This window comes from Symsagittifera roscoffensis, chromosome 9 (genome assembly GCF_963678635.1).
Source record: "Symsagittifera roscoffensis chromosome 9, txSymRosc1.1, whole genome shotgun sequence".
Classification (NCBI taxonomy): Eukaryota; Metazoa; Xenacoelomorpha; order Acoela; family Convolutidae; genus Symsagittifera; species Symsagittifera roscoffensis.
Window position 1 is genome coordinate 31,273,866 of NC_087070.1, and position 26,242 is coordinate 31,300,107.

A 26,242-nucleotide genomic window follows, 5' to 3' on the forward strand; every position below is an offset into this window, starting at 1 on the left:
TGTCCTCATTGAGTCTCGTAGTCTTCATCGAAATGATACAGTGCCATCGAACAGAAATTACAAAAAGCATAATAACACTTTTATCCACGTCCTATCGACTCACTGCAGAATATAAATGGCACCATACTACACTACTATAGCCTTCCAAATTCTTTCACCAATCTGCACTTTCGAGGATATACTTAAGATAAAACATCTTTTTAGACTTCCAAGGTCTATATCCCGATTTAGAACTTTTTCTTCTAGGTTTAAAAAGTGTAGGGACGCAGGACAGTCCTGCCAACCCACAAACTAAAACTATCCTACTATGCTTCTTCCCTTCGGAAATTTAGTTGTTACTGACCCTGGATATCAAAATTAATAAACTCGGTAATTAGAAAGAACAATGAAATAACGTCTCGCATTTTCACCGCAGTCGTTTTACAATCAGCAAACACAAGCCATCATAAAATCAGAGAACAGATGCCAGGAAAATTCCAATGCTACAGATCGTGATTCTTGCCTAAGTGTCAACAAATGAGCTATTTCCGAGAAATAAATGTTAATACTATATCGCTACGCTCGCTAGCTTGCTTGTGTAATTAAAAACGCTGAATGATATATGACAAGTTTAATTCAATCCGTTAGAGTCCATTAACAGTCTAGTAATTTAGTAAGTTCATACGATTTATTTCTTTTTCGGGAACAGCTCGGTCAATTTGGGAATTTGAATATCGAATTCCTCATCTTCACCCTCTTCCTCATGGTGATCATGAGATGCGTTAAGAGCTTGCTCTTCTTCGTATGCTTCCGGTGATACCTCGGGAAAAGCTTCATGGATTTCATCATCCGACATCTGTGTTAAACATTTCATAGAGGTATACTTGGATGCCTGTTGCTTCAAGGTAGACGACCGTGCACTGCCTTCCGCTTTAAATTCGGCAAAAGATTTTTCGTAATCTTTTTTCAGTTTGTCGATTTCACTGGTCATTGTGTTCACTGGACGGGAAACTTTCACGCTTTCCATTACTTTTTTCATCTCATCTACAATGGGTTTCTTCGAAGCTCCGAGAACCGTCTTGTAATGTTCCCAATCCGGAGTTTTCTGTTTCTCTGGAAGAGATTCAACTTTTGCGGCTAGTGCTTCTGATTTTGATCTAAAAGCATTAAACGCTGCTCGCTGCTCAGGAGCCACAATGTCGGCCATTTTGGTCCAGTTGACTCTGGCTGCTGCTCTTGCCATATTACTCTGAAATCAATTTTAAAAAATACAATCTAAACATTAAATCTTTTTTTGTCTTTTTTTTCTTTTCTTTTTCTAATCAGAAAGTCGAAAATATGATAATAACAGGCAAAGTCAGAAGTCCCTTCATCACATTATCTAGTCAAAATCCTATGAATTTTCTAGATATCGAAGAGTAAAGTATAATGTTAAGAGAAGTAAGTCAGATGGTTTCAGAGAAGTAATTCAGAGTATAGAAGAGAGTCAGATGGTTGGATTTCAAGCCAAATAGATTTTTTTTCTTTTTTTTTTCTTCTGGTAATCAGAAGGTCAAAAGTATCATAGTAACCGAGGTTACAGTCATGAGTCCCTTTATCATGTATTCCAGTCAAAATCCTTGGAATTTTTTAGATATGGAAGTGATAATGATAAAAGAAGATGACAAGTGTTTAAGTCCTTTTCAGTTAAAATCGATACGGGTTACGTTTGTTTTTAAAGAGATTTTTGATAGAAAGTAACTCTGAAACGTTTCCGCAACTATGTTCATCGTCAGGATTTTTACAAAAACCTTATCTAAACGACGATAAAACAACAATTTAACGATGTTATTTACAATAATTCACATAAATTGTTGTTCTAAAACATCATGTTAAAAAATTAGCCTCTAAAAATGATAAAACAAATTTTAATTAATTTGTCTGGAAGTTTCTGAGTCATAATTTCGATTTAGACATGTACGTTTTAAATAAAAAATCAAAAAGTTTTGTGACTAAACTTGCAGTGTTAACTTCCTGCTCCTGACCTCATAGCGCGTGCTCAAGCACGGTTTCTCTTTCCTGAATTGAATTGCCTCTAGTATTCAAAGTTTTGTTTGGATGTTTGACCTATCTACAATTTCCCAACTAAGATCTGCGCTATTTCCCTCAGGACTGCATTGTTGAAGAGGGCCTACCGGTGAGTCTGCTTTCTTATGTTTCTCAATTTTAGTGGTCAAATGTCGAACAATTTTTCCGGCATAGGTGGAAATGCATTAACTACATGACAGTTACAAAATCACTCTTGACTTGAGGTCATTAAAAAATGCTGACTTCAGTGATGGTAAAATTGATTGTAACATTCGCCCGGAAGTACATATCGTCGGAAAGAACGAGTGGCTAGCGTCGAAACACAACTCTACATCCTTTTTCACCGTCTCTGCCAAAGCCATTTCTTTTGGTGGTTTTCCTAAAATCGGGTCGATAGACAAAACGTTACTGCTTTCCGGCTTTGACCAGAACGCTCAAATTAACTTAATTACATGCAAAAGTAGTGAACTCATGACTGGGTCTCAGTATGCCCACGAGGTCAGTCCTAAAAACAGGGCTATTACTATTTATTATATTACTAATGTTTTTGTTCAGTAGATAAAAATCATCATCTCCATCGAAGATGGATCAACCCTTTCCCTCACTCCTAGCTTCTCATTCTCTGAAAATGAATCGGGATGTTATTTAAAAACAACTCAGGACATGACCAGGAAGGTAACAGTTTATATATAACAGTTTGAGTCTGGGGCCCGAGACCCCTCCGGATTCTGGAATCCGGGGAAATAGCACTCCCTACAACTCGGAATGGTTCCTGACAAACTCCAATCACAGTTTCAACCTGTTGTCGTTTTCTCGTAGTTGTTTTCACTGCAACTATTGTTGTTCTGTTTCGCCGTTTCAGTGTAGGCGAAATCTAAAAAGGTTACGTGTCGTTCACGCCCAAATCGAAGTTTTAAAAATTAGCATGTCAGTTAAAACCAACCCTTCCCGATTCGTCTAATTGTTCAAATAACGCTGCCAATCCATTAAAACCATCAATCTTCCAGGATAGATGTTCTTTTTCTGTGCGATAAAATTTCGATTGCAAAACTGCATTTTCGTACATTCTGGTCGAATGTCACATACTCCCCGGACAGCCCGGTCAATGTCCTCATTGAGTCTCGTAGTCTTCATCGAAATGATACAGTGCCATCGAACAGAAATTACAAAAAGCATAATAACACTTTTATCCACGTCCTATCGACTCACTGCAGAATATAAATGGCACCATACTACACTACTATAGCCTTCCAAATTCTTTCACCAATCTGCACTTTCGAGGATATACTTAAGATAAAACATCTTTTTAGACTTCCAAGGTCTATATCCCGATTTAGAACTTTGTCTTCTAGGTTTAAAAAGTGTAGGGACGCAGGACAGTCCTGCCAACACACAAACTAAAACTATCCTACTATGCTTCTTCCCTTCGGAAATTTAGTTGTTACTGACCCTGGATATCAAAATTAATAAACTCGGTAATTAGAAAGAACAATGAAATAACGTCTCGCATTTTCACCGCAGTCGTTTTACAATCAGCAAACACAAGCCATCATAAACCAGAGAACAGATGCCAGGAAAATTCCAATGCTACAGATCGTGATTCTTGCCTAAGTGTCAACAAATGAGCTATTTCCGAGAAATAAATGTTAATACTATATCGCTACGCTCGCTAGCTTGCTTGTGTAATTAAAAACGCTGAATGATATATGACAAGTTTAATTCAATCCGTTAGAGTCCATTAACAGTCTAGTAATTTAGTAAGTTCATACGATTTATTTCTTTTTCGGGAACAGCTCGTTCAATTTGGGAATTTGAATATCGAATTCCTCATCTTCACCCTCTTCCTCATGGTGATCATGAGATGCGTTAAGAGCTTGCTCTTCTTCGTATGCTTCCGGTGATACCTCGGGAAAAGCTTCATGGATTTCATCATCCGACATCTGTGTTAAACATTTCATAGAGGTATACTTGGATGCCTGTTGCTTCAAGGTAGACGACCGTGCACTGCCTTCCGCTTTAAATTCGGCAAAAGATTTTTCGTAATCTTTTTTCAGTTTGTCGATTTCACTGGTCATTGTGTTCACTGGACGGGAAACTTTCACGCTTTCCATTACTTTTTTCATCTCATCTACAATGGGTTTCTTCGAAGCTCCGAGAACCGTCTTGTAATGTTCCCAATCCGGAGTTTTCTGTTTCTCTGGAAGAGATTCAACTTTTGCGGCTAGTGCTTCTGATTTTGATCTAAAAGCATTAAACGCTGCTCGCTGCTCAGGAGCCACAATGTCGGCCATTTTGGTCCAGTTGACTCTGGCTGCTGCTTTTGCCATATTACTCTGAAATCAATTTTAAAAAATATAATCTAAACATTAAATCTTTTTTTGTCTTTTTTTTCTTTTCTTTTTCTAATCAGAAAGTCGAAAATATGATAATAACAGGCAAAGTCAGAAGTCCCTTCATCACATTATCTAGTCAAAATCCTATGAATTTTCTAGATATCGAAGAGTAAAGTATAATGTTAAGAGAAGTAAGTCAGATGGTTTCAGAGAAGTAATTCAGAGTATAGAAGAGAGTCAGATGGTTGGATTTCAAGCCAAATAGATTTTTTTTCTTTTTTTTTTCTTCTGGTAATCAGAAGGTCAAAAGTATCATAGTAACCGAGGTTACAGTCATGAGTCCCTTTATCATGTATTCCAGTCAAAATCCTTGGAATTTTTTAGATATGGAAGTGATAATGATAAAAGAAGATGACAAGTGTTTAAGTCCTTTTCAGTTAAAATCGATACGGGTTACGTTTCTTCAAAAAGAACACGCAACTCGACACGAGATAATATAATATACAAGTGTTACAAGTAAAAAATTTCGTCGAAAGTTATTTTGTCATTTATTGTTCCGAGTACGCAATGGCGTTCGCAATCTGTATTGCCAGGGAGATTCTCTGTTTTAAAAAGCTGCCTGCTCTGGGTTCCTCAGTGCATATGCTTAGGTTCTTACAAAGCTTGCTCAAAAAAACTTCTGTGCTGGGGCCGGCCGCGCCCTGAATTTCAAAAGCTAGCGGTTGGAAAAGATATCCATCATTTACAAGATCTTTATACTGGTCAATTTTTTGCTCTTCCGTTTCAGCGGCAGCCGTACCAGGGTTACAAACAGACCCAGCATTAATCTTACAAGGAGCTAAGGAGTCTACTACCTTTACATCCCACAAGAGCTGCTTACCAACAGCCCATGGAATGAGCGTCAAACCATCTGGTCGCTTCTGATCGGTCCTGAAGAGATGTCGTGGTTCTAAAACAGACGGAATGTGAGTAGAAGATAAACTCTGCTTTATAAGGGCATTCAGATTTGAATGCCTAGAGAATCATCACTCGGTGGACTTCATCATTTTCATCTACTGCATCGTAATCCGTGACTGTTGATCCTTTCTGCTTTTGTCTTTCAAAGTCGCTGAAGTTCCCACTGGCGTATCCCATGAAATTCTTTCCCAGTATCGATTCTAATTCCTCTTTCGTTCTCTCCGGAACTGCAGAGAAGATTTTGCAAAGTAACTCGTAAAATTTTTCTGTCATTCTCGCAAGAAAGACCATGCCAACCATCCTCGGTAACGTCTTTTCCGCACACGCATTTATGCCGTTCGCATATTTTTGAGCCTAATCGAAGTCCTATCGCAATTCTGAGTTGTTGGTTCGACAGTTTTAACCTTAAATTTTTGCACGGGATGACGTTCAACCATTGGGAGCCAAATCTATCTTGGAACGCGTTGAACCTTTTTACGTCCGTTGGTTCGAGTCGTTAAATCAAGTCTGCAATTTCGCTGTCAAAAATTGGCTCCGTCCAATTTTTTTGGATTTCATTTTCCGGACTCATTTCAAATTTTCCAAGGTCAAACCACCGTTTAAGCGCATCATCATAGGTTCCATCCACATGCTCCAAACCAAAGATTTTGCTCAAGGCATCTTTTGCTCCTACTGCTGAGGCTAAGAAAGCGGGTAAAGCGAGTAGACGAGCGGAAGAAACGCCCAAGCCACCTTTGGCTGCCGGGAGAACAGCTTGTAAAAACTGGTTATCATCCATTTTCACGTTAGTGACCTTGCAGAACGAATTTCTTAGTAATTTATCGTAACGTTCCAAAAAATAAGGTATTTAAAAAAGTAAATTAAGAACTTTTTTGCACATTTATGCCACTAACTAAAATCATAATGCAAATTTATAAATGCAACAAATTCTTTAATCTTCAAAACTCAACTAAATGTTTTCTTTTCATCTTTAATTGCAAACTTAGTTGCCTTGTTTCTCATTTGAGCTTTTTGTCACATACAAAACAATTCTGAATTTTAACATCTTCTCTTTCGTCGCTTCTTTGTTTCCTGCTTTGTTCGTCGTTTAGAAGTTCTAAAACTTCTAAATTTTTCTAATTTTCTTTCTTTTTGGTTCTTGTTTTTCGGCCATTTGTCAATGTTCCATCTCCTCCACCTGCGACATTGAGTCCACATTTTCAGTTTCTGTGTCTTGCAACACGTCGGTAGCGATTCTGACGCTGTTGGAAGCAGTACTCCAACACTTCTGCTCTTCTACTCTTTGTTTACAACAAGGTAGAGGATCAACGTTAGATTCTCTGTTTCGGCAGAAGCTGTTGTGGAGGCACAACGTCACGTTTCTCTCCAAGTCTTCCTTCAACATCTGTTCTTTTTCCATTCCATCACCATCACTGGTCCTAGAAATTCTCGTCACTGCGGTGGTTACTGTATTCCGATGAGTTACAAAAGCTCGCTTAAAAGCTCCTGCTCCAATGTCCAGCTGATACGCACTGAACAATCTGCTGTGCTTCGACATATGTTTCTTGGCATACTCGTACAACCATGTAGTCATATTGGCTCTAAACCATGGCATCAGTCGTCTTTTGGCCCATATATTTTTCACTTTCATCGGAATGTTCAAGATTTTGCACATTGTCTCAAAAAGATTTAAATCTTTTAGACAATCCAATTCCTGTAACTGTTCTTTCGTCGGCGCCTCCTGTCTATTGTTCTCTTTTATATGAGCTTCCAACCATCGTATCGCCGTCATCACTCCTACTATCACCATCATTATGGGCTGTGATGAATCTGGTTAAACCCATGGAGAGCAGCTCTCCACAGTCCCAAATCAACACCAGATTACTATACCCGGGGTACCACCATGTTTGTAGCAAGCAATGGCAGGGGAACTCATCATGTGTTGACTTGATGTTCCTCCAATTACGTTTTTCCGAAGCTTCCAGTAGTGGTTTCACTTCCATCATCACTCGGTGGACTTCATTATTTTCATCTACTGCATCGTAATCCGTGACTGTTGATCCTTTCTGCTTTTGTCTTTCAAAGTCGCTGAAGTTCCCACTGGCTTATCCCATGAAATTCTTTCCCAGTATTGATTCTAATTCCTCTTTCGTTCTCTCCGGAACTGCAGAGAAGATTTTGCAAAGTAACTCGTAAAATTTTTCTGTCATTCTCGCAAGTCTTACGCATTTCGGCACTGAGAAGGCTTGATCCACGATCGTTCTCGTACTTTTCACATCCACCGCTAGAGTTGATCCCACTAAATATCTCGCTACCGTCGGTCTTCGATAAGTGTCACTCTGCCGATGTTCTTTTCTGCCTCGATTGCTTCTCTCCACTTTCCAATATACTTCTGCTCGGTTTGCAACACTCCCGGAAACACTTCTACACTGATGGTCGTAACCAACTCATGCTTTTGTTATAGCTTCAACCAAACATGCTGTAGAATCCTAGTGCAGTCACTAGATTCACCTCGGTTCCTCCATGGCAATCTGCAATCAGTTCCGTTTCTGTTTCCGCCTTCATCACAATGTTCCCAAACGATATCGTCAATTGCTTGTGTTGTTTCTCTAGGGTCTTTACGCGATCCAAACCTCCACAGATGTGAACTTCCAGTCCACAAATTTCTGCAAGACAACTACCAGGTTTGACCCAGTCCTCTGGTCCCCAGCCAGGCAACTCTACTTTGTCTTCTCTGTTGCTCTTAGAGGCTGTCGTCATCAAATTATAGATGATGTTCAGGTCACGCAAATTACAGTTTGAGTTCAGTTCCCTCTGCACGTCTTGTATCGCACGTAATATCGAATCAGTGTTGGGACTAGGACACCATGATGGTTTCATCAGTTCCCATACCACCATTAAGCTCGTTCTCAGTAGTTCGTCCGAGAATCCCAATCCAAACTGCACTCGGTTTATCGAATTTGGCACTGAAGGTGCAGTCACCTTTTCCTCCAAGACTAGTCCCAGCTTGGTCTGTTGATTAGCAGCGCTTCTTAATGTTGCAATTCTTGACGTCCAGAATCTTAGCAACACTGCTTGCTCGTAATCAAAGAAGCAATCGCGTATGTTTTCATTTAGGAAAGGATTGTACGCCATAATTATGATTCCGGATACGTAACTGTATGATTTCGTCCTGATCGGTCCACATTATTCACTGGATTTCGGTAGTGCTCCCATGGAATCCTTAGTGAGCCTCAGCTCCTTGTTTGAGAACCTCCTTATTTTGTCTATTTTCTTCATCGGTTCTAGTTTCACGGGTTTTTTCATATTTACTCGCATTGGTTTGCTGTGATATATGTCCAAAAGTGCTAGCAAGAGCAAGGCTTTCGCTCGTTCATCGCCTTCTCTTAGCATCTTGACACAAGTGTTCAATGCTGGCACTGACATTTGTTCTATCATAAATCGAACGAAACAGAGAGCGTCTCTCCGCTTCGCGCACGCTACTGCTGCTCCTTCTTGGGTCATCAGATCTCTCACACTCGTCATTAAGAACACCTTTTCTCCCTTTGATCTTTTCCTTTCTTATCATATTCCCCGCGAGTCATTCCAATCATGCACCAAGCGAGTCTTAGTTGTAACTCTGTTCTCACATAGGGTATTGCTATCAGAGCGTGTATCTTCGGCGTGGTTCTCATTTCTTCTTCAAAGTATCGTAACACTACTGCTCTCCATGGAAGGCTCACCAACTACTCGATCGTTTCCGCGTGCATTTCAGACAAAACCAGAGTCCCGTATGCCTTCTGCATAAGGGTGGTGCCTTGCATCATCGTCTCCAAATAACCTTCCATGGCACTTTTGTCTTCCAGAGCCATTAAGTGTCCTCTGGCCGAACCTCTGTACTCTAACATCTCCATGTAACCACCGGCGGGTTCATCAATCGATACAGTTTCCGACGCTATCAGTCGGTTATATTTTACATTTTACTGGGACTAGCTGTCCTACGACGCTTCCCTTTCCGTGATTCATGGGAGACGCTTTGAAGTCTTTAAGAGTACTCTCTCCACATTGGCTGAGTATCTCCATTTCCAATGTTGCTCCAGTCAGAGTGCGGTCACTCCGTTTGGATTTATAACCTGTTGATTTTATCCCTGCCATGAGAATGGGTGGTACCATCGGTACGTCAGTCAACATCCTGTCTGTGCCAGTCAATCGATCATCACCCTGTCCGAAGTCCATAGCTTCTTCGACGCGTTTTCTTTTAGCTGAGTTGACAGCTTGCATCGAGATTTCGGAATCCACCTTTGTGTTTCCCGTTTTCCTCAATGTCACCTTGCTGCCCAGTTTTATCTTCATTTCATTAATTCTGTCAACCACCATTTTTGATCCCATCGTTCCCTTCCGGGTTCTTGACAGATATACCACTTCTAATTTGTCTTCTTGCGACGTCATCTTGATAGGAGAGTTTGCCTCACTTTGGTCAGTGGCCGAGTCGATCAACAACTCGCTCAATCTCCCTTCTCACTCGTCGAGTTTGTATAGGACTTCCCGCATTAGTAGTCGGTTGAGACCTAGCTACCAGATAGACTGGGCTTCGTAGCTCTGAACTACTGTCCAGACCTCTTCCATGAAGGCCACTCTGTCCATTCTGCATACCGTCCTATTTTCATGGTCTCTATGATGCACCTCCCACTCTTCTTCGGGCAACGTTCCCTAGAAAGGTTTTCTGGCTGTGCCTTCTATTCTTCTTCTCCTTGGTAATTCTATCAAGAGTTTCTGTTCGGCATTTTTTGAATTGCTCGGAGAGCTGCTCTCCGGCAAGTTCCGGTTTGATCATATGAAGGCCGACGGGGGTTCCAGCGTGGAAGTTCCCTCGTCTGCCGGCTCAGTCGTCGCTTCCAACGTATCCGTGCGTTTTCAAAATCGCTGAGGAAACTGAAGTCCAGGCTGAACATCCCTCCTGTCGAAGCCTTATCGTCTTCTTTCTCGGCTTGATCGGGATCCTGTTGCATAGGTTCTTCCGATCGACGGCTTCCTCTCTGCCCATCGTCTCGTCTCATATTCTTTCCTGAACTTGAGGGCTCTTGCTCTTCACCCCTTGCCTCATCAGGAAATTTCGGTACAACTAGTCTGCCAGCTGACTGATCTTCCTCCTCTCCATGAACTACTTTGACTTCTTCATAGCCGAAGGGTACTAGCATGGTTCTAGTCTGTAGTGTTCCTCCCACCGTTAAGTCTGGTCTTACCCTCGTTAAGATTAGGGAGGCTTCTGGTAAGTCAGCCTTGCCTCTCATAAACATAGGAGCTAGATCCAGTTTCACCCATTCCTCGTCAAACCTCCCAGGCTTCTGAGTCGCTGCATTGCTCATTCGTCTCCTAGTTGCTTCATCCGTGTAAGCATACTGCGTATACTGCAGCACTGCGGCATTTCTGCCCACAAAATACGGGTCCATTGTTTCAGAGAATTTCGCCATTCTCCTTTCGTTAGTCTCAAAGTCTCCCATCCTAGGGGTTCGCACTGCGGAGACTGCTCCGAGCAGCATCTGCTTATCAGGGGAAATTCAGGGATTTCCTCCGGTAGTTTCCTGTAATCACCCCAACCTTTCGTCTCTTCTCTCACCTTATGGTACGCGGCCATTAGACGAGGAATTCTCGTGATCTCATTTGTTTTATCATGCAGACTTAAGTTCCAGAGCTTTGGGAACACCTCGATGTGTCCGCTGTCCACTTCTCCCATACGATCCCGGAAGTGATCGTCAAAGTTAATGACCGTCATTTCTGGCTCCGATATCTTTGCAAACAATAGGTCTTCGCCCATGAGCTCTCGCAGTACATGCTTCTCACACCAATTCAGCGCACTTCCGTCTACTGCTGATACGAGGTTCCAGTAGTGGTTTCACTTCCATCATCACTCGGTGGACTTCATTATTTTCATCTACTGCATCGTAATCCGTGACTGTTGATCCTTTCTGCTTTTGTCTTTCAAAGTCGCTGAAGTTCCCACTGGCGTATCCCATGAAATTCTTTCCCAGTATCGATTCTAATTCCTCTTTCGTTCTCTCCGGAACTGCAGAGAAGATTTTGCAAAGTAACTCGTAAAATTTTTCTGTCATTCTCGCAAGTCTTACGCATTTCGGCACTGAGAAGGCTTGATCCACGATCGTTCTCGTACTTTTCACATCCACCGCTAGAGTTGATCCCACTAAATATCTCGCTACCGTCGGTCTTCGATAAGTGTCACTCTGCCGATGTTCTTTTCTGCCTCGATTGCTTCTCTCCACTTTCCAATATACTTCTGCTCGGTTTGCAACACTCCCGGAAACACTTCTACACTGATGGTCGTAACCAACTCATGCTTTTGTTATAGCTTCAACCAAACATGCTGTAGAATCCTAGTGCAGTCACTAGATTCACCTCGGTTCCTCCATGGCAATCTGCAATCAGTTCCGTTTCTGTTTCCGCCTTCATCACAATGTTCCCAAACGATATCGTCAATTGCTTGTGTTGTTTCTCTAGGGTCTTTACGCGATCCAAACCTCCACAGATGTGAACTTCCAGTCCACAAATTTCTGCAAGACAACTACCAGGTTTGACCCAGTCCTCTGGTCCCCAGCCAGGCAACTCTACTTTGTCTTCTCTGTTGCTCTTAGAGGCTGTCGTCATCAAATTATAGATGATGTTCAGGTCACGCAAATTACAGTTTGAGTTCAGTTCCCTCTGCACGTCTTGTATCGCACGTAATATCGAATCAGTGTTGGGACTAGAACACCATGATGGTTTCATCAGTTCCCATACCACCATTAAGCTCGTTCTCAGTAGTTCGTCCGAGAATCCCAATCCAAACTGCACTCGGTTTATCGAATTTGGCACTGAAGGTGCAGTCACCTTTTCCTCCAAGACTAGTCCCAGCTTGGTCTGTTGATTAGCAGCGCTTCTTAATGTTGCAATTCTTGACGTCCAGAATCTTAGCAACACTGCTTGCTCGTAATCAAAGAAGCAATCGCGTATGTTTTCATTTAGGAAAGGATTGTACGCCATAATTATGATTCCGGATACGTAACTGTATGATTTCGTCCTGATCGGTCCACAGTATTCACTGGATTTCGGGAGTGCTCCCATGAAATCCTTAGTGAGCCTCAGCTCCTTGTTTGAGAACCTCCTTATTTTGTCTATTTTCTTCATCGGTTCTAGTTTCACGGGTTTTTTCATATTTACTCGCATTGGTTTGCTGTGATATATGTCCAAAAGTGCTAGCAAGATCAAGGCTTTCGCTCGTTCATCGCCTTCTCTTAGCATCTTGACACAAGTGTTCAATGCTGGCACTGACATTTGTTCTATCATAAATCGAACGAAACAGAGAGCGTCTCTCCGCTTCGCGCACGCTACTGCTGCTCCTTCTTGGGTCATCAGATCTCTCACACTCGTCATTAAGAACACCTTTTCTCCCTTTGATCTTTTCCTTTCTTCCGAATCATATTCCCCGCGAGTCATTCCAATCATGCACCAAGCGAGCCTTAGTTGTAACTCTGTTCTCACATAGGGTATTGCTATCAGAGCGTGTATCTTCGGCGTGGTTCTCATTTCTTCTTCAAAGTATCGTAACACTACTGCTCTCCATGGAAGGCTCACCAACTGCTCGATCGTTTCCGCGTGCATTTCAGACAAAACCAGAGTCCCGTATGCCTTCTGCTTAAGGGTGGTGCCTTGCATCATCGTCTCCAAATAACCTTCCATGGCACTTTTGTCTTCCAGAGCCATTAAGTGTCCTCTGGCCGAACCTCTGTACTCTAACATCTCCATGTAACCACCGGCGGGTTCATCAATCGATACAGTTTCCGACGCTATCAGTCGGTTATATTTTACATTTTACTGGGACTAGCTGTCCTACGACGCTTCCCTTTCCGTGATTCATGGGAGACGCTTTGAAGTCTTTAAGAGTACTCTCTCCACATTGGCTGAGTATCTCCATTTCCAATGTTGCTCCAGTCAGAGTGCGGTCACTCCGTTTGGATTTATAACCTGTTGATTTTATCCCTGCCATGAGAATGGGTGGTACCATCGGTACGTCAGTCAACATCCTGTCTGTGCCAGTCAATCGATCATCACCCTGTCCGAAGTCCATAGCTTCTTCGACGCGTTTTCTTTTAGCTGAGTTGACAGCTTGCATCGAGATTTCGGAATCCACCTTTGTGTTTCCCGTTTTCCTCAATTTCACCTTGCTGCCCAGTTTTATCTTCATTTCATTAATTCTGTCAACCACCATTTTTGATTCCATCGTTCCCTTCCGGGTTCTTGACAGATATACCACTTCTAATTTGTCTTCTTGCGACGTCATCTTGATAGGAGAGTTTGCCTCACTTTGGTCAGTGGCCGAGTCGATCAACAACTCGCTCAATCTCCCTTCTCACTCGTCGAGTTTGTATAGGACTTCCCGCATTAGTAGTCGGTTGAGACCTAGCTACCAGATAGACTGGGCTTCGTAGCTCTGAACTACTGTCCAGACCTCTTCCATGAAGGCCACTCTGTCCATTCTGCATCCCGTCCTATTTTCATGGTCTCTATGATGCACCTCCCACTCTTCTTCGGGCAACGTTCCCTAGAAAGGTTTTCTGGCTGTCCCTTCTATTCTTCTTCTCCTTGGTAATTCTATCAAGAGTTTCTGTTCGGCATTTTTTGAATTGCTCGGAGAGCTGCTCTCCGGCAAGTTCCGGTTTATTCATATGAAGGCCGACGGGGGTTCCAGCGTGGAAGTTCCCTCGTCTGCCGGCTCAGTCGTCGCTTCCAACGTATCCGTGCGTTTTCAAATTCGCTGAGGAAACTGAAGTCCAGGCTGAACATCCCTCCTGTCGAAGCCTTATCGTCTTCTTTCTCGGCTTGATCGGGATCCTGTTGCATAGGTTCTTCCGATCGACGGCTTCCTCTCTGCCCATCGTCTCGTCTCATATTCTTTCCTGAACTTGAGGGCTCTTGCTCTTCACCCCTTGCCTCATCAGGAAATTTCGGTACAACTAGTCTGCCAGCTGACTGATCTTCCTCCTCTCCATGAACTACTTTGACTTCTTCATAGCCGAAGGGTACTAGCATGGTTCTAGTCTGTAGTGTTCCTCCCACCGTTAAGTCTGGTCTTACCCTCGTTAAGATTAGGGAGGCTTCTGGTAAGTCAGCCTTGCCTCTCATAAACATAGGAGCTAGATCCAGTTTCACCCATTCCTCGTCAAACCTCCCAGGCTTCTGAGTCGCTGCATTGCTCATTCGTCTCCTAGTTGCTTCATCCGTGTAAGCATACTGCGTATACTGCAGCACTGCGGCATTTCTGCCCACAAAATACGGGTCCATTGTTTCAGAGAATTTCGCCATTCTCCTTTCGTTAGTCTCAAAGTCTCCCATCCTAGGGGTTCGCACTGCGGAGACTGCTCCGAGCAGCATCTGCTTATCAGGGGAAATTCAGGGATTTCCTCCGGTAGTTTCCTGTAATCACCCCAACCTTTCGTCTCTTCTCTCACCTTATGGTACGCGGCCATTAGACGAGGAATTCTCGTGATCTCATTTGTTTTATCATGCAGACTTAAGTTCCAGAGCTTTGGGAACACCTCGATGTGTCCGCTGTCCACTTCCCTCATACGATCCCGGAAGTGATCGTCAAAGTTAATGACCGTCATTTCTGGCTCAGATATCTTTGCAAACAATAGGTCTTCGCCCATGAGCTCTCGCAGTACATGCTTCTCACACCAATTCAGCGCACTTCTGTCTACTGCTGATACGAGGTTCAGGTGCAGCACCGACCTCCTGTATGCTCCACCTAAACATCAGGGAACGCAAACGTGACTGCAGGTCCATATATGACCATCACGAACTCAGTGGCTCCTCTGATCAATGCTAAGGGATCGGTCTTCGTGGCTAAGCTCAGATCAGTTAACAGGGGCATGCCCCCAGCATGACGTCGCACGTCTTCCTCCCTCTGAATCGTTTCATCCTCTCCTGTTCCAAAGCGATTCTGCTGCAAGAGGTACTGGATAAGAGTATATCGCAAATCTCTTATCTTATTCCAGGAACCCGTGGATCGCTTCACATCAAATTTCCTCACGTTCTCCCTCATCTGCTCCGGATAGCGTGTCAAATTCATCAATTCTCCCAAGTTTCCATGTGTTATCAACGTTAATCAACGTTAGAAGTCCGTCTAGTCGCAGATTCTGCACTCCTTCGGTGAGCAGTATCGCTGGTCCTCTCACGAAGTTCTCTGCTCCAATTGTCACGAACAGGGCTAGTAATTCAACGATCGATACTTCTACGACTGCTTGGAGGAATTCTTTTATCAGATATCGAGAAAGCGAGGGGTAAATTTTCGCCAAGAAGGACGCGGTTCATCCGGCTCCTAGCCCTTGAAGCATGCTGTCAGTCCGGTCAAAGCCTTCTTCTCCCTTCACATTCTGCGTCCAGAAAGCCACCAGGGTCACTTGGCACACTCTGTTCACAATCTCGGCTGACTTTTCTTCAGCATTCTTGGCCAGGTTTACCTCTTTCACTAAGTAGGCATGGATTTTCCTGATCATCACTGGGCCTCGCTCGAAAGCATCCGCGCCCAATGCTGTTATCCGAGGGGTCAAGTGCAGCCACTTGATAGCCTCTGGTTTCGTTCTTATAACCATCGTTTCCAAGTGAGCTCTGGTCTCCTTGGAATTCTTCCTTCTCTCTCCTTCCTCCTTTATTTCCATTCCGCGGAACCATAAATCGTTTGACATTGCTACGATCACTCTATGGTCATCGTCAATTCCTGGTTTTAGTTTGAGTTGTCGGCTTAAGTTGGACAGTTCCAACCCCAGTACCTCGTCTAACACCAACATGTGTAGTAAATGGTCCCTAAATCCTCGCATCGCTTTTGAGATGTCAGACCACACCGCGGGTAATTCAGCCCTGAGTGGCCTCAGATTCTCCATTTCTATTCTGCGATTTGGGGCAGATATGATCACATCATATTCCCTTCCGAGAGCAAAGCCACCATCGCATATACAAATTTCAGTCCATCCGGGAGCTGTGCATTTTCCGGAGACAGTGCAAACACGGCTCTCGGTGTTATCTTGGTGAAGGCACCTTCTTTCAGTAGCATCCCAGAATTGTGGACAATCCGATTTAAAATGACCTTCCAAGTTACAGAAGAAACACCTTGGGCCGAATTTCGCAAATACTCCTCTCATGAAATCTTCATGATCGACCCCTGACGCATCTTCATCCTCGAGGCTAAAGCCTATTGCTTTCATGCCCTGTCTGTAGGTTGGCATGCTGACACATGATGGTCCGTCGAACTGCAATTTGCACAAGAGCATCTCTTGTTCATATCGTCCCTTGGTTTGTACCAGTTGTTACCTTGGTTTGCTGGTCCGTTATTAAAATTGCCATAATTGTTTTTGTAATATCCAGATCTTGATGGAGGCTTCAGTAAAAGATATTCTTTTGACTTGAGTCTCAACTCCTCTGGTGTTGGCGCATTGGTTGAAAGCGGTGTGTAATGCGTCCCTAACATCGTTCGAAGCTCATCATTCATTACACCATCGATGAATTTTGAGTCTACTGCCAGGTTCATCCTCTTCTGCTCGACACATCTGGTTGGCTACGCCTTCTCAGCATCTCCAAAATGTGTAGAAACTTGTCTATCATCTCATCTTTACGGTGCCTCCGTTTGTCGAAGCGCATCACTGCTTGGTGTCCTTGCACCCCTGAGCCAAAACAATTGTCACGAACAGGGCTAGTAATTCAACGATCGATACTTCTACGACTGCTTGGAGGAATTCTTTTATCAGATATCGAGAAAGCGAGGGGTAAATTTTTGCCAAGAAGGACGCGGTCCATCAGGCTCCTAGCCCTTCAAGCATGCTGTCAGTCCGGTCAAAGCCTTCTTCTCCCTTCACATTCTGCGTCCAGAAAGCTTCCAGGGTCACTTGGCACACTCTGTTTACGATCTCGGCTGACTTTTCTTCAGCATTCTTGGCCAGGTTTACCTCTTTCACTAAGTAGGCATGGATTTTCTTGATTATCACTGGGCCTCGCTCGAAAGCATCCGCGCCCAATGAGGGTCAAGTGCAGCTTGACCCCCATTGGAGGGGTCAAGTGCAGCCACTTGTTAGCCTCTGGTTTCGTTCTCATATCCATCGTTTCCAAGTGAGCTCTGGTCTCCTTGGATTTTTTTTTCTCTCTCCTTCCTCCTTTATTTCCATTCCGCGGAACCATAAATCGTTTGACATTGCTACGATCACTCTATGGTCATCGTCAATTCCTGGTTTCAAAACAATTTAACAAGATTTCAAAGATTTTCTCAGCAGTGTCCCGCTGGTTTTGCTTTTTGGCCATCACGCAGTTTAGGGCTATCCCTTCCAAGTTGCTGGTAAGAGCACTGCATTCTTGCCTTTCTGACAAGTCCTCTTCTTCAAAATGCAGTTTCATCACCTCTATCCAGGTATCAATACAGCCATCAGATTCGTCTTTATAGCATCTTGGTTTCTTAAAAACTCTTCTGGACTTTTCACTACGTTCATTGGTTCTAGATAATCTCGGAATATTTCCAAAGACCTGTTCAGAGGTTCATAGGCTGTGGCCATTGATGTAGCGTCTCTTGAATGCCTCGCCTGAGTATCATTGCCCCCTGATAAGGGCTCTGGATTTTCCTTCCTGGCCGAATCGCTGGGATTGTTTCTTCCTTGGCTCGCATGACTCCTGTTCCTGGAATCACATCTCCAAGTCGCATGTATATCTTGCGTCGGTCGTTCGTTTGAGGTCTGTCTGTTGCCAGTTGAACCTACTCTGATGTTTGGGCCCGATGTTCAATTGTCCCCTGTGGCATAGCCTGATGAACTGCCCCTTCCTCTGGTGAAACCATATGTTGCTCTCCTATTCTGTTGTTCATTGAAGATCACCCTCAGCTCCCTCCTGGGTTCTTCTGAGTTCGGTTCCCCATTCTTCGATCCACTCCTGCTGCCTAGTAGCCTATGCAACCTATCCATGGTAGCCTGAGTTCGCCTCTCCACCTTCGTGTCAAGAGTCCCAAGAGTCTGCTCTTGTTGAATTCTCAACTTCTCCATGTCATCTCTCAATCGTAACTCTCTCTGCTCAGTTTCCCTCGTCATTCGCGACAATGACAAGTTCTTAGCCAAGTGATCATCCGTTCTCTCCTTCAAGCGTTTTTTGCTTCTGCTAACTTCTTGTCTGTTGAGGTTGATCTCTTCCCGCAGTTTTTCTCTCTCGACGTGGACTGCCCTTTCTAGTTCACTCATTCTTAAGGACATCTGTTCATTCCGTTCTCCTATGCTGCCCACTATGTTGGTCAAGGCTTCTTCGATTGATGCTCCGTTATCCACTAATGGCATCACAAGTGGCTGTGTCACCCTGTCGGTTCCAGGTAGCTTGGTGCTAGTCGAGACTCGGGTCTTGATTCTCTGCCTCGACGTCTCCTCATGATCCACTTCTGGATCCGCAGGTGGGTTACATTGCCCTGTGTTTCTGTTCTTCCCAGTTCGCATTTCCGGATTCGTCGTGTTCACAAAGTCTCCTGACTGGCCTGGTCCGTTTGTGGTCTTGCTTATTGTTCTCACTACACCAAATTAGTCCATGGAGCCAGTCTATCTATCGGTATATGCGTCATTCTCCTGAGTCGAACTATTGAGGCTGACTTGAGATCCGAAGTCATCTTGCTCGTCATCGTACTCCTCTTCTTCCTGGGTTTCTGCTTCATTGCCTGTACCCGTTCCCATGGTAAATGGAAAGAAGCTTCCGAAATTGTTCTTCACTCTTTCTGAAAATGATGAGGACGTTGTCGGTGGGTGATCTTGTAGTCGCCACATTTTCAGTAGAGATGTCGGACAGTTCCGACATCTCTTCTCGGTCCAGTGTCTCAGTGGATGTGGCAAAATCTTCCTCTCCCTTCTGTTTCCTCTCCCTTCCGGTCCATCTCCCTCCCGGTTCTCATCTAAGGCAGGGTCCGGATGGACCTCTTTTTCTAACCTTGCCTTTGTCCTTCTGAGGACTTTTGACTCCTTGTTTCAACCATTCCGCCTGAAACTTCCTTCTCTTTGTCGGTCCGGGTCTGCGCGATCCTTTCCACAAAGGGGTCTTTCATTGCTTTTCTTTGGTTATCTGGTATGAATTTCCTAGAACTATCACTTAGTTTGGGTATCCTTGACTTGTCTAGACTCATTTTCAATTTATCACTTCTTACTGCCTGTATACTCAATTCGATTGCTAGTTTCCTTGTAGTGTGACTGCTGATAATAATAACCCAACACAAAAAAATCCTAAAGTTTCACTATAATAGTGACCACGAATCCTTGTATGTTATCACAGTACAGCGTTTATACAATTTATTCACAATAATCGATTATAAGTTGTAATAAATGAAGCTAGTGCAGTCAGACAATATCAAAATTGTTAAAAGATAGTGTACTCACTACCCAATCAAGAACAGATAATATTGATTTAAAACCAAAAATGAAGAAAAATAAGAATATTTTCAATGTAAAACGTATGTGTTTTGTACTTTAGTCAGTGGCAATACGATAGTCGATAGTCAAACTTGTCTCTAAAGAATGAGCTTTCTAAGTTTGGTGCCGCACCAAACAGACAAAATTTGAAGGAAGTAGTTTTCTCATGTGGGCGTCTATTGCACCCACCGAGTCCTGTGTTATCTATCTGCCTTCAGATTGCCCGAGCTAGACCTACTAAAATCCTCAGGTCAATCACTTTCCCAAAAAACGATTTGGATTTCAATCCACACAAACCAGTGCCAAACTCTTGTTCAATTTAAGTTAAGTATCGCGAATATCGGTGTTTAAACCTGTTTTGTTTTAGTCTGGTCTTTTATAAAAGGCAAGTTACCAGTGCAGTCACTGGTTCCTAGCATGTCTCCTAATAAGCTAATACCTTTTATTATTTACTTTCTTATGTCCACTTAAGTTTTGACAAAATAGTACCCCTCCGGATTGGTAAAAACAGGACCCCTCCGGATTGGCAAAACTTGGACCCCTCCGGATTGGCAAAAACAGGACACCTCCGGATTGGCAAAATTTGGACCCCTCCGGATTGGCAAAATTTGGACCCCTCCGGATTGGCAAAATTTGGACCCCTCCGGATTGGCAAAAACAGGACCCCTCCGGATTGGCAAAAACAGGACCCCTCCGGATTGGAAAAATTGGGACCCCTCCGGATTGGCAAAATTTGGACCCCTTCGGATTGGCAAAAACAGCTTTTCCGGGACTTTTAAACATTTCACCCTATACCCTTCCGGATACGTTTTCCGATGCTAGTATGCTGTAGGAACTAACTAGGAAGCGTGTATTTTCTGTCCCTAGACCCTTCCGGATTGAAGCTAAGCCTCTTATTTGACAATTCACCGTAACTGTGAAGTCTTATAACTAGCCTTATTTCGATTCGATTATGGTTTTCTGGTTTCCTTAGCCTTCCTTTTTTGTCTAGAACAGCGTAAAATTGCCTTATTCAACCGTGACTACCCTTTGGTAGGGGTATAAGGGCTTTCCAAAAAAAATTTATAAAAGGTGAAGGGTCTACCTTCCCGAATTAGTGAGTTCGCTAAAAACAATCTTAAAAAATTTTCACGCTTACTTTTTTGAATAACTGAAGATTTTGTTAGTAAGCTTACCTAAAAAATTTTCTCTCTTATAGGTTCCTTCTAACTTTTTTCATAATTCTGATCTTTTTGACCTAAAAATTATTGATCTGAGCTCAAAAGGCCTATACTCGTCTAGTTCAATGCAAAAAACCCAATTTAAAATGTTCCAGCTGAAAAAATTTGCCAAAAACAATGCTATTTGGACCCTTCCGGATTGATGAATCCACTAAATCAATCACGTTAAGTTCGATTTCACTGTAACCCGGAAAGTTATCGGTAAACGGGTTTTAAAACTTGTCGATTCAAAAATCGAGAAAATTCGGTTTTGGTACCCAATTAGTTCCAACCACTTCTGAACTGAACTAAACCGGTTCTACCTATTATACTAGCACAATTACGATGTGACGCACTAATTTTGTGTTTTTTCCGTTCCAAAAAATATCGATGCTCAAAACTCGCGATTTGTGGGGGGTCAAAATATCGCTATAGGAGTATTAGTAGAGGCTGTATAAATAGTAATGCTAGTAATTTTATACCCCTCCGGGTTTGTTCAATTATCGAATTAAGGTGCTTAACTCGGAAAATCGCAGTTCGGTGATGGGTCACTACAGTGCAGTCACTGTCGAGCCCCCCCACAGATTATTATCCTACTTTTTGTACCAAAGTGGATACAAAACTTCTTAACGATACCCAACAGTCGATTGTTGTTGTCCTTGAGCTCCTTCTTGTCGCTACTTGCACTGCTTGCCGGATCAGTCTTCTTCTCTAATCTCGAGACAGCAAATTAGCATTAGAGTGCTTAAATACTCAAATAACCCTACAGTACAAGCACCAAAAATGGGCCACAAATTTGATCGTAACGATCCTGACTGATATGAATGCCTGTAACAACAATATTGTCGGATCACATCTCGTCTGGGGGGATGATTTCTACTGATTTTATACTTTTTTCTTTTACTGTTTTTGGTTTTTCGGTTATTTATTTTTTTTGGTTTTTTCTTAGGTATTATACTACTTTTTGTTAGATTTCCTGTATATCTTTAAGTGCTTTTGGTCACAAACCTCTCAGGAAACAACGGGACGGCCAATCCCCCCACCCTTCCTGGTACGTAAATTTTCGGCCTTAACTAGGTTAAAAAACTATTCACGGGAATCCGGAAGGCTTCTGCGTTCCAAACTACCATTCCACCCCGGTGGTTAGGGCCTGGTTATGAGCAACCGCTCGGCGAGGAGTGCTCGTTAACGGTTCTGCTGGTCATAATGTTAAAAAGAAAAGCATCCAGGGGCGCCATAAAAACATCTATGTAACTTTCGCCCGGAAGTACATAACATTCGAATGCGACGGAAAGTAAAGCTAGGTTCTAAAACGACTGGCTAGCGTCTAAACACAGCTTTACATGCTTTTTACCGTCTCTGCCAAAGCCAGTTTTTTTGGTGATCTTTCTAACATCGGGTCGACAAAAAACGTTACTGTTTCCGGCATTGATCAGAACGCTCTGATTAACTCGATTATTTGCAAAATAGTGAGCTCATGGCTGAGTCTCAGTATCCCCAGACCACGAGGACACTCCTAAAAACAGGGCTACTACTTATATATTATATTACTGTTGTTTTTGTTCAGTAGATAAAAATCATCATCTCCATCGAAGGTTGATCAACCCTTTCCCCAATTCCTAGCTTCTCGTTCTCTGAAAACGAATTGGTTTTAATCAAATTCAACTCAAGACACTCCGGGAAGCTAAAAGTTGTTAAAATAACGAGTTACAGTTCTCTCCCGAGCCCCCTCCGGATTCTGGAATCTGAAGAAATAACGCTCTTATTTCTTCTCGGAAGGCTGGACACGTCGTCCCAACACCCTTCCTGGTTCTTGTGAACTGCTCTGTAACGATTGTAGCGGCACAATCGTTACAACTCGGGGTGGTTTTTGACAATTTCTAATCACTATCTCAATCTTCTGACATTTTTTCGTTTTTGTATTCACTGAGAATTCTGTTGTTCTCTCCTTCTGATCTCGCAGTTCCAGTGTGTGCGAAATAATAAAAGGTACGTGTCTTTCACGTGCCAATCGAAAATTTGAAAATTAGCATTTCAATCAAAACTAACCCTTCACCGAGATGTTCCGATAAAATTTCGAACGCGAAATTGCATTTTGATTATTCTGGTCGAATAATAATAATAATAAAAATAATAATAATAATAATACAGAATTTAGAGAGTCTCAACGGTTTTCACCCAATTTTCAGTTCATCTTCGGTTCAGTTTTTTTTACTGAGAGGATTGCAGATGCCACATCTGCATATTACTCTCCAAGTACATTTGTTTTTTTCAGTGTATTGTTTAGTGAAAAAGTTCCAGTAAAAGTTCTGAATAGTAGCTTTATTTAGAAATTGCCCGAAACTTTCATAAACACAAATAACGTAGTTGTAGAGTAGTTGCGTCCTTCGAAAGAAGTTTTCGTTGGTTTTATTTAGTCGCGGTTTCGATAACTTGAATTCACCTCGATTGCTCTGTCGAGTAGTATCTTATATTGTCTCATTTTCAATTGAATTTTCAACCTCAAAAGCACCTGTTTTAATAGATAAAAGCATTGAGAGATTATGCATTTCAACATACAGGCTTAACGGAAGAATATGCAATTTAATTAACCGATTTCGATAGCTTAAGTCAGAACCTACTATCCATTTTGTTGCATGTTGTTGAACTTTTTCGAATTCAGTTAAATTTCCGTTATTTGGCAACCAGGTCTGAGAAGCATATACAGCAATTTGGACAACGTATCCAGCGTATACATTTAATTTGATTCTCCAGTTACAATTTGATGTTAGAATTCGCTTTATTTGGAATAAGGCGAACATTGCTTTGTTCGATCTGCGTTTGCAATTTTCATTCCAACTTAGGTTTTGCTGCACTATGATCCCTAGGTCACGTTGCGACTGTACGGGGATGAGTTTTGCATTGCATAAGTGTGCTTCAAGGTTTCCTTTGATGTTAAGAGTATGCGACTTTTTTGTGTTTGGTAGCATCATATTTGTATTAAGCTAGGCTTGGATCTTATCGGTCGCTTTGTTCATCGCTACTTGATTTGTTACGATTACTTTGAAATCATCAGCATACCCGAAACTGTCCATATCGGACATACACACTGGAAGACTATTAATAAATAGCAGAAAGAGGAGGGGACCCAGAATTGATCCTTGGGGAACACCGCTGGTTACATTTTTAGGGTTGATTTTGCGACGCTTATTTGCACGTATTGCTTGCCTTGGTTTAAGTATGACTTTAGAAGTCCTATGATGTTTCCACCAATTCCAAGAGACCTTAATTTGCTAACTAGCACACTAGGCGGTACTGTGTCGAACGCTTTAGCAAAGTCGAGATAAAATACACTTAACTCATTGACAGATTCTAGATCATTGCTTTCGTATATTTTGTCGAGAAAGTATATTAGTTGCAGTGTAGCTGATCGTCTTTTTCTGAAGCCGAATGTCATAGGTCCAGACCAAAAATTTGTTTGTTGAGTTAAAACTTACTTATTTCAAAATTCTCGAATTAAATTCAACTACCCAGTCAATTCTAGAGTTGCTTTATAGTTAAGTTACTCGATTCTAGAGGTCGTGTCGATATGTGAGTACCCAATTTAATTTTCTTGAGTGTGTTTTATAGTGTTATGTTGATGGGGGGAAGAGATTTTAGGTTGATCCGTCTGAAATGGTTCAAAGGTCCACTGTCTAAAAAAAAGTAACTATACCTAAGTTTCCGACCCTGTTTTTGGCGTTCGAGTATTTTGGGTATTTAGAGACCTGAATATGGGGCGTTCTTATTTTCTAGAGTGGGGGGTATCTTGGTAGTGGCCTTTAAGCTGTAACGCGGGTTTTAGTCTCATGTCGCAAGTGAACCGAATTGGCTCCGACGGCTTGAGGTAGAAAAACAGAAGAGAGTGTCCCTGACACTTGAGCCAATGGTTATAGAGCCTATTTTTCTTTAACCTCATATGTGACTTATACGTCTGCGAGCGTACTCGACACAATGAATGGCGAAACAACAATCGACGAATTTTTCTTTGTAACACGATACTTTGTTTTTTTTTGTTCTCGTGCCGAGTTACGTGTTCTTATCGAAGAAACGTAACCCGTATCGAGTTCAATTTCTTGACGGATCAACCTAAAATCTCTTCCCCCCATCAACATAACACTATAAAACACACTCAAGAAAATTAAATTGGGTACTCACATATCGACACGACCTCTAGAATCGAGTAACCATAAGAATTTTCTAGATATGGAAATGATAAGGAGAAAAAAAGGATTAGTGTTGATGTGTTGACTTGTTTAGTCAACTTCTCGGCACAGGGGTGCTCATTATTCCAGCTACAAAACGACTACTCTCCAAGAGCAAGCAAAACAACCCGGAGCAGCTCAAGGAATATTTGAAGCTGCACCAGAGTGCTGATTTGGAGCTGAAATCTCTGCGATTGGTAGTGGCACACAAAGAAAGGCTGTCAGAGCTGATTGGCAATATCAGGGGCAAACAACAGAGACCGTCACAGACAAGGAGGAAGGCGAAAGCAAGACGTGAGCAGAAGCTGAGGGCAGAGGAAGTGTCTGCGCTTCAAAGACAGGGGTGAGAAGAGTGTGATTTGTTTTGCTTTGTGCCTTGTGAGTTTCATTACTCGTGGCCTGCAAAACAATGACCACAGTACTTTTGCCTGCTGTTTGGCTCAGACAAATTTTGAAAAGGAAACTAACTTGGAAAATTGTGTTAGACTATTTAAAATTCTTTAAAAAAGTTCAAGTATCTGTACATAGACTGAAGTTTCTGAGAAAATGTCTGAAAAACGATCTAATACCGGACTTTTTGAAGTTTAGGGTCCCCGAGAACGGGGTTTTTTCGGACCAAGCTGTGCATAATTTTCAATTGAAACTACTAAGGACTGAAACTTCTAGGGCAAATGAGGATAGGAAAAGGTACGAGGAGATGCTAAGGAAAGCGAGATCACTGGTGCAAAAAGAAATTGACAAACAGTGGTGGGCATCCATTTTCCGATTCGTGAGGCGGCAAGTTGAGGCAAGCTTAAAGACAACATCAGAAAACCATAGAAAAAAGTTAGAAAAACTGTCCGAGAGACAAGATAAACCTCTTGGGGGGAGAAATGAGCGATCAGTTAGGGTACTTGATAATATTGAACTGCCTGAATGGGTATATGAAGTGCTATCAATGGGCCCCAAGCATCCAATTAGAGACAAATTTAACGAAACACATTTTTTGGCGGATATCGACATTTTCCTCTCACAATTGAAAAATCAAAAAACATCTGGTGAAACGTTATGTGAAATAGAAGCCG

The 26,242-nt window shown here is 42.5% G+C and overlaps 3 protein-coding genes across 4 annotated transcripts in view; 1 reads left to right on the top strand and 2 right to left on the bottom strand.

Annotated features, from left to right (window-relative positions):
• LOC134854228 (hypoxanthine-guanine phosphoribosyltransferase-like) overlaps window positions 1-26,242 on the bottom strand; it is a 449,675-nt gene that overhangs the window by 57,330 nt on the left and 366,103 nt on the right. The gene's annotated exons all lie outside the window — the stretch shown is intronic.
• Window positions 668-1,222, bottom strand: LOC134854820 (ATP synthase subunit d, mitochondrial-like). Its single transcript, XM_063871177.1, has one exon. It carries the CDS (start codon window positions 1,220-1,222, stop codon window positions 668-670), a length of 555 nt encoding a protein of 184 aa, XP_063727247.1.
• LOC134853831 (uncharacterized) overlaps window positions 24,469-26,242 on the top strand; it is a 29,395-nt gene continuing 27,621 nt past the window's right edge. For both annotated transcript variants that reach the window (XM_063869754.1, XM_063869755.1), the window contains exon 1: window positions 24,469-24,525. The gene's annotated coding sequence lies outside the window, so the exon portion shown is untranslated. The remainder of the gene's footprint in view (window positions 24,526-26,242) is intronic.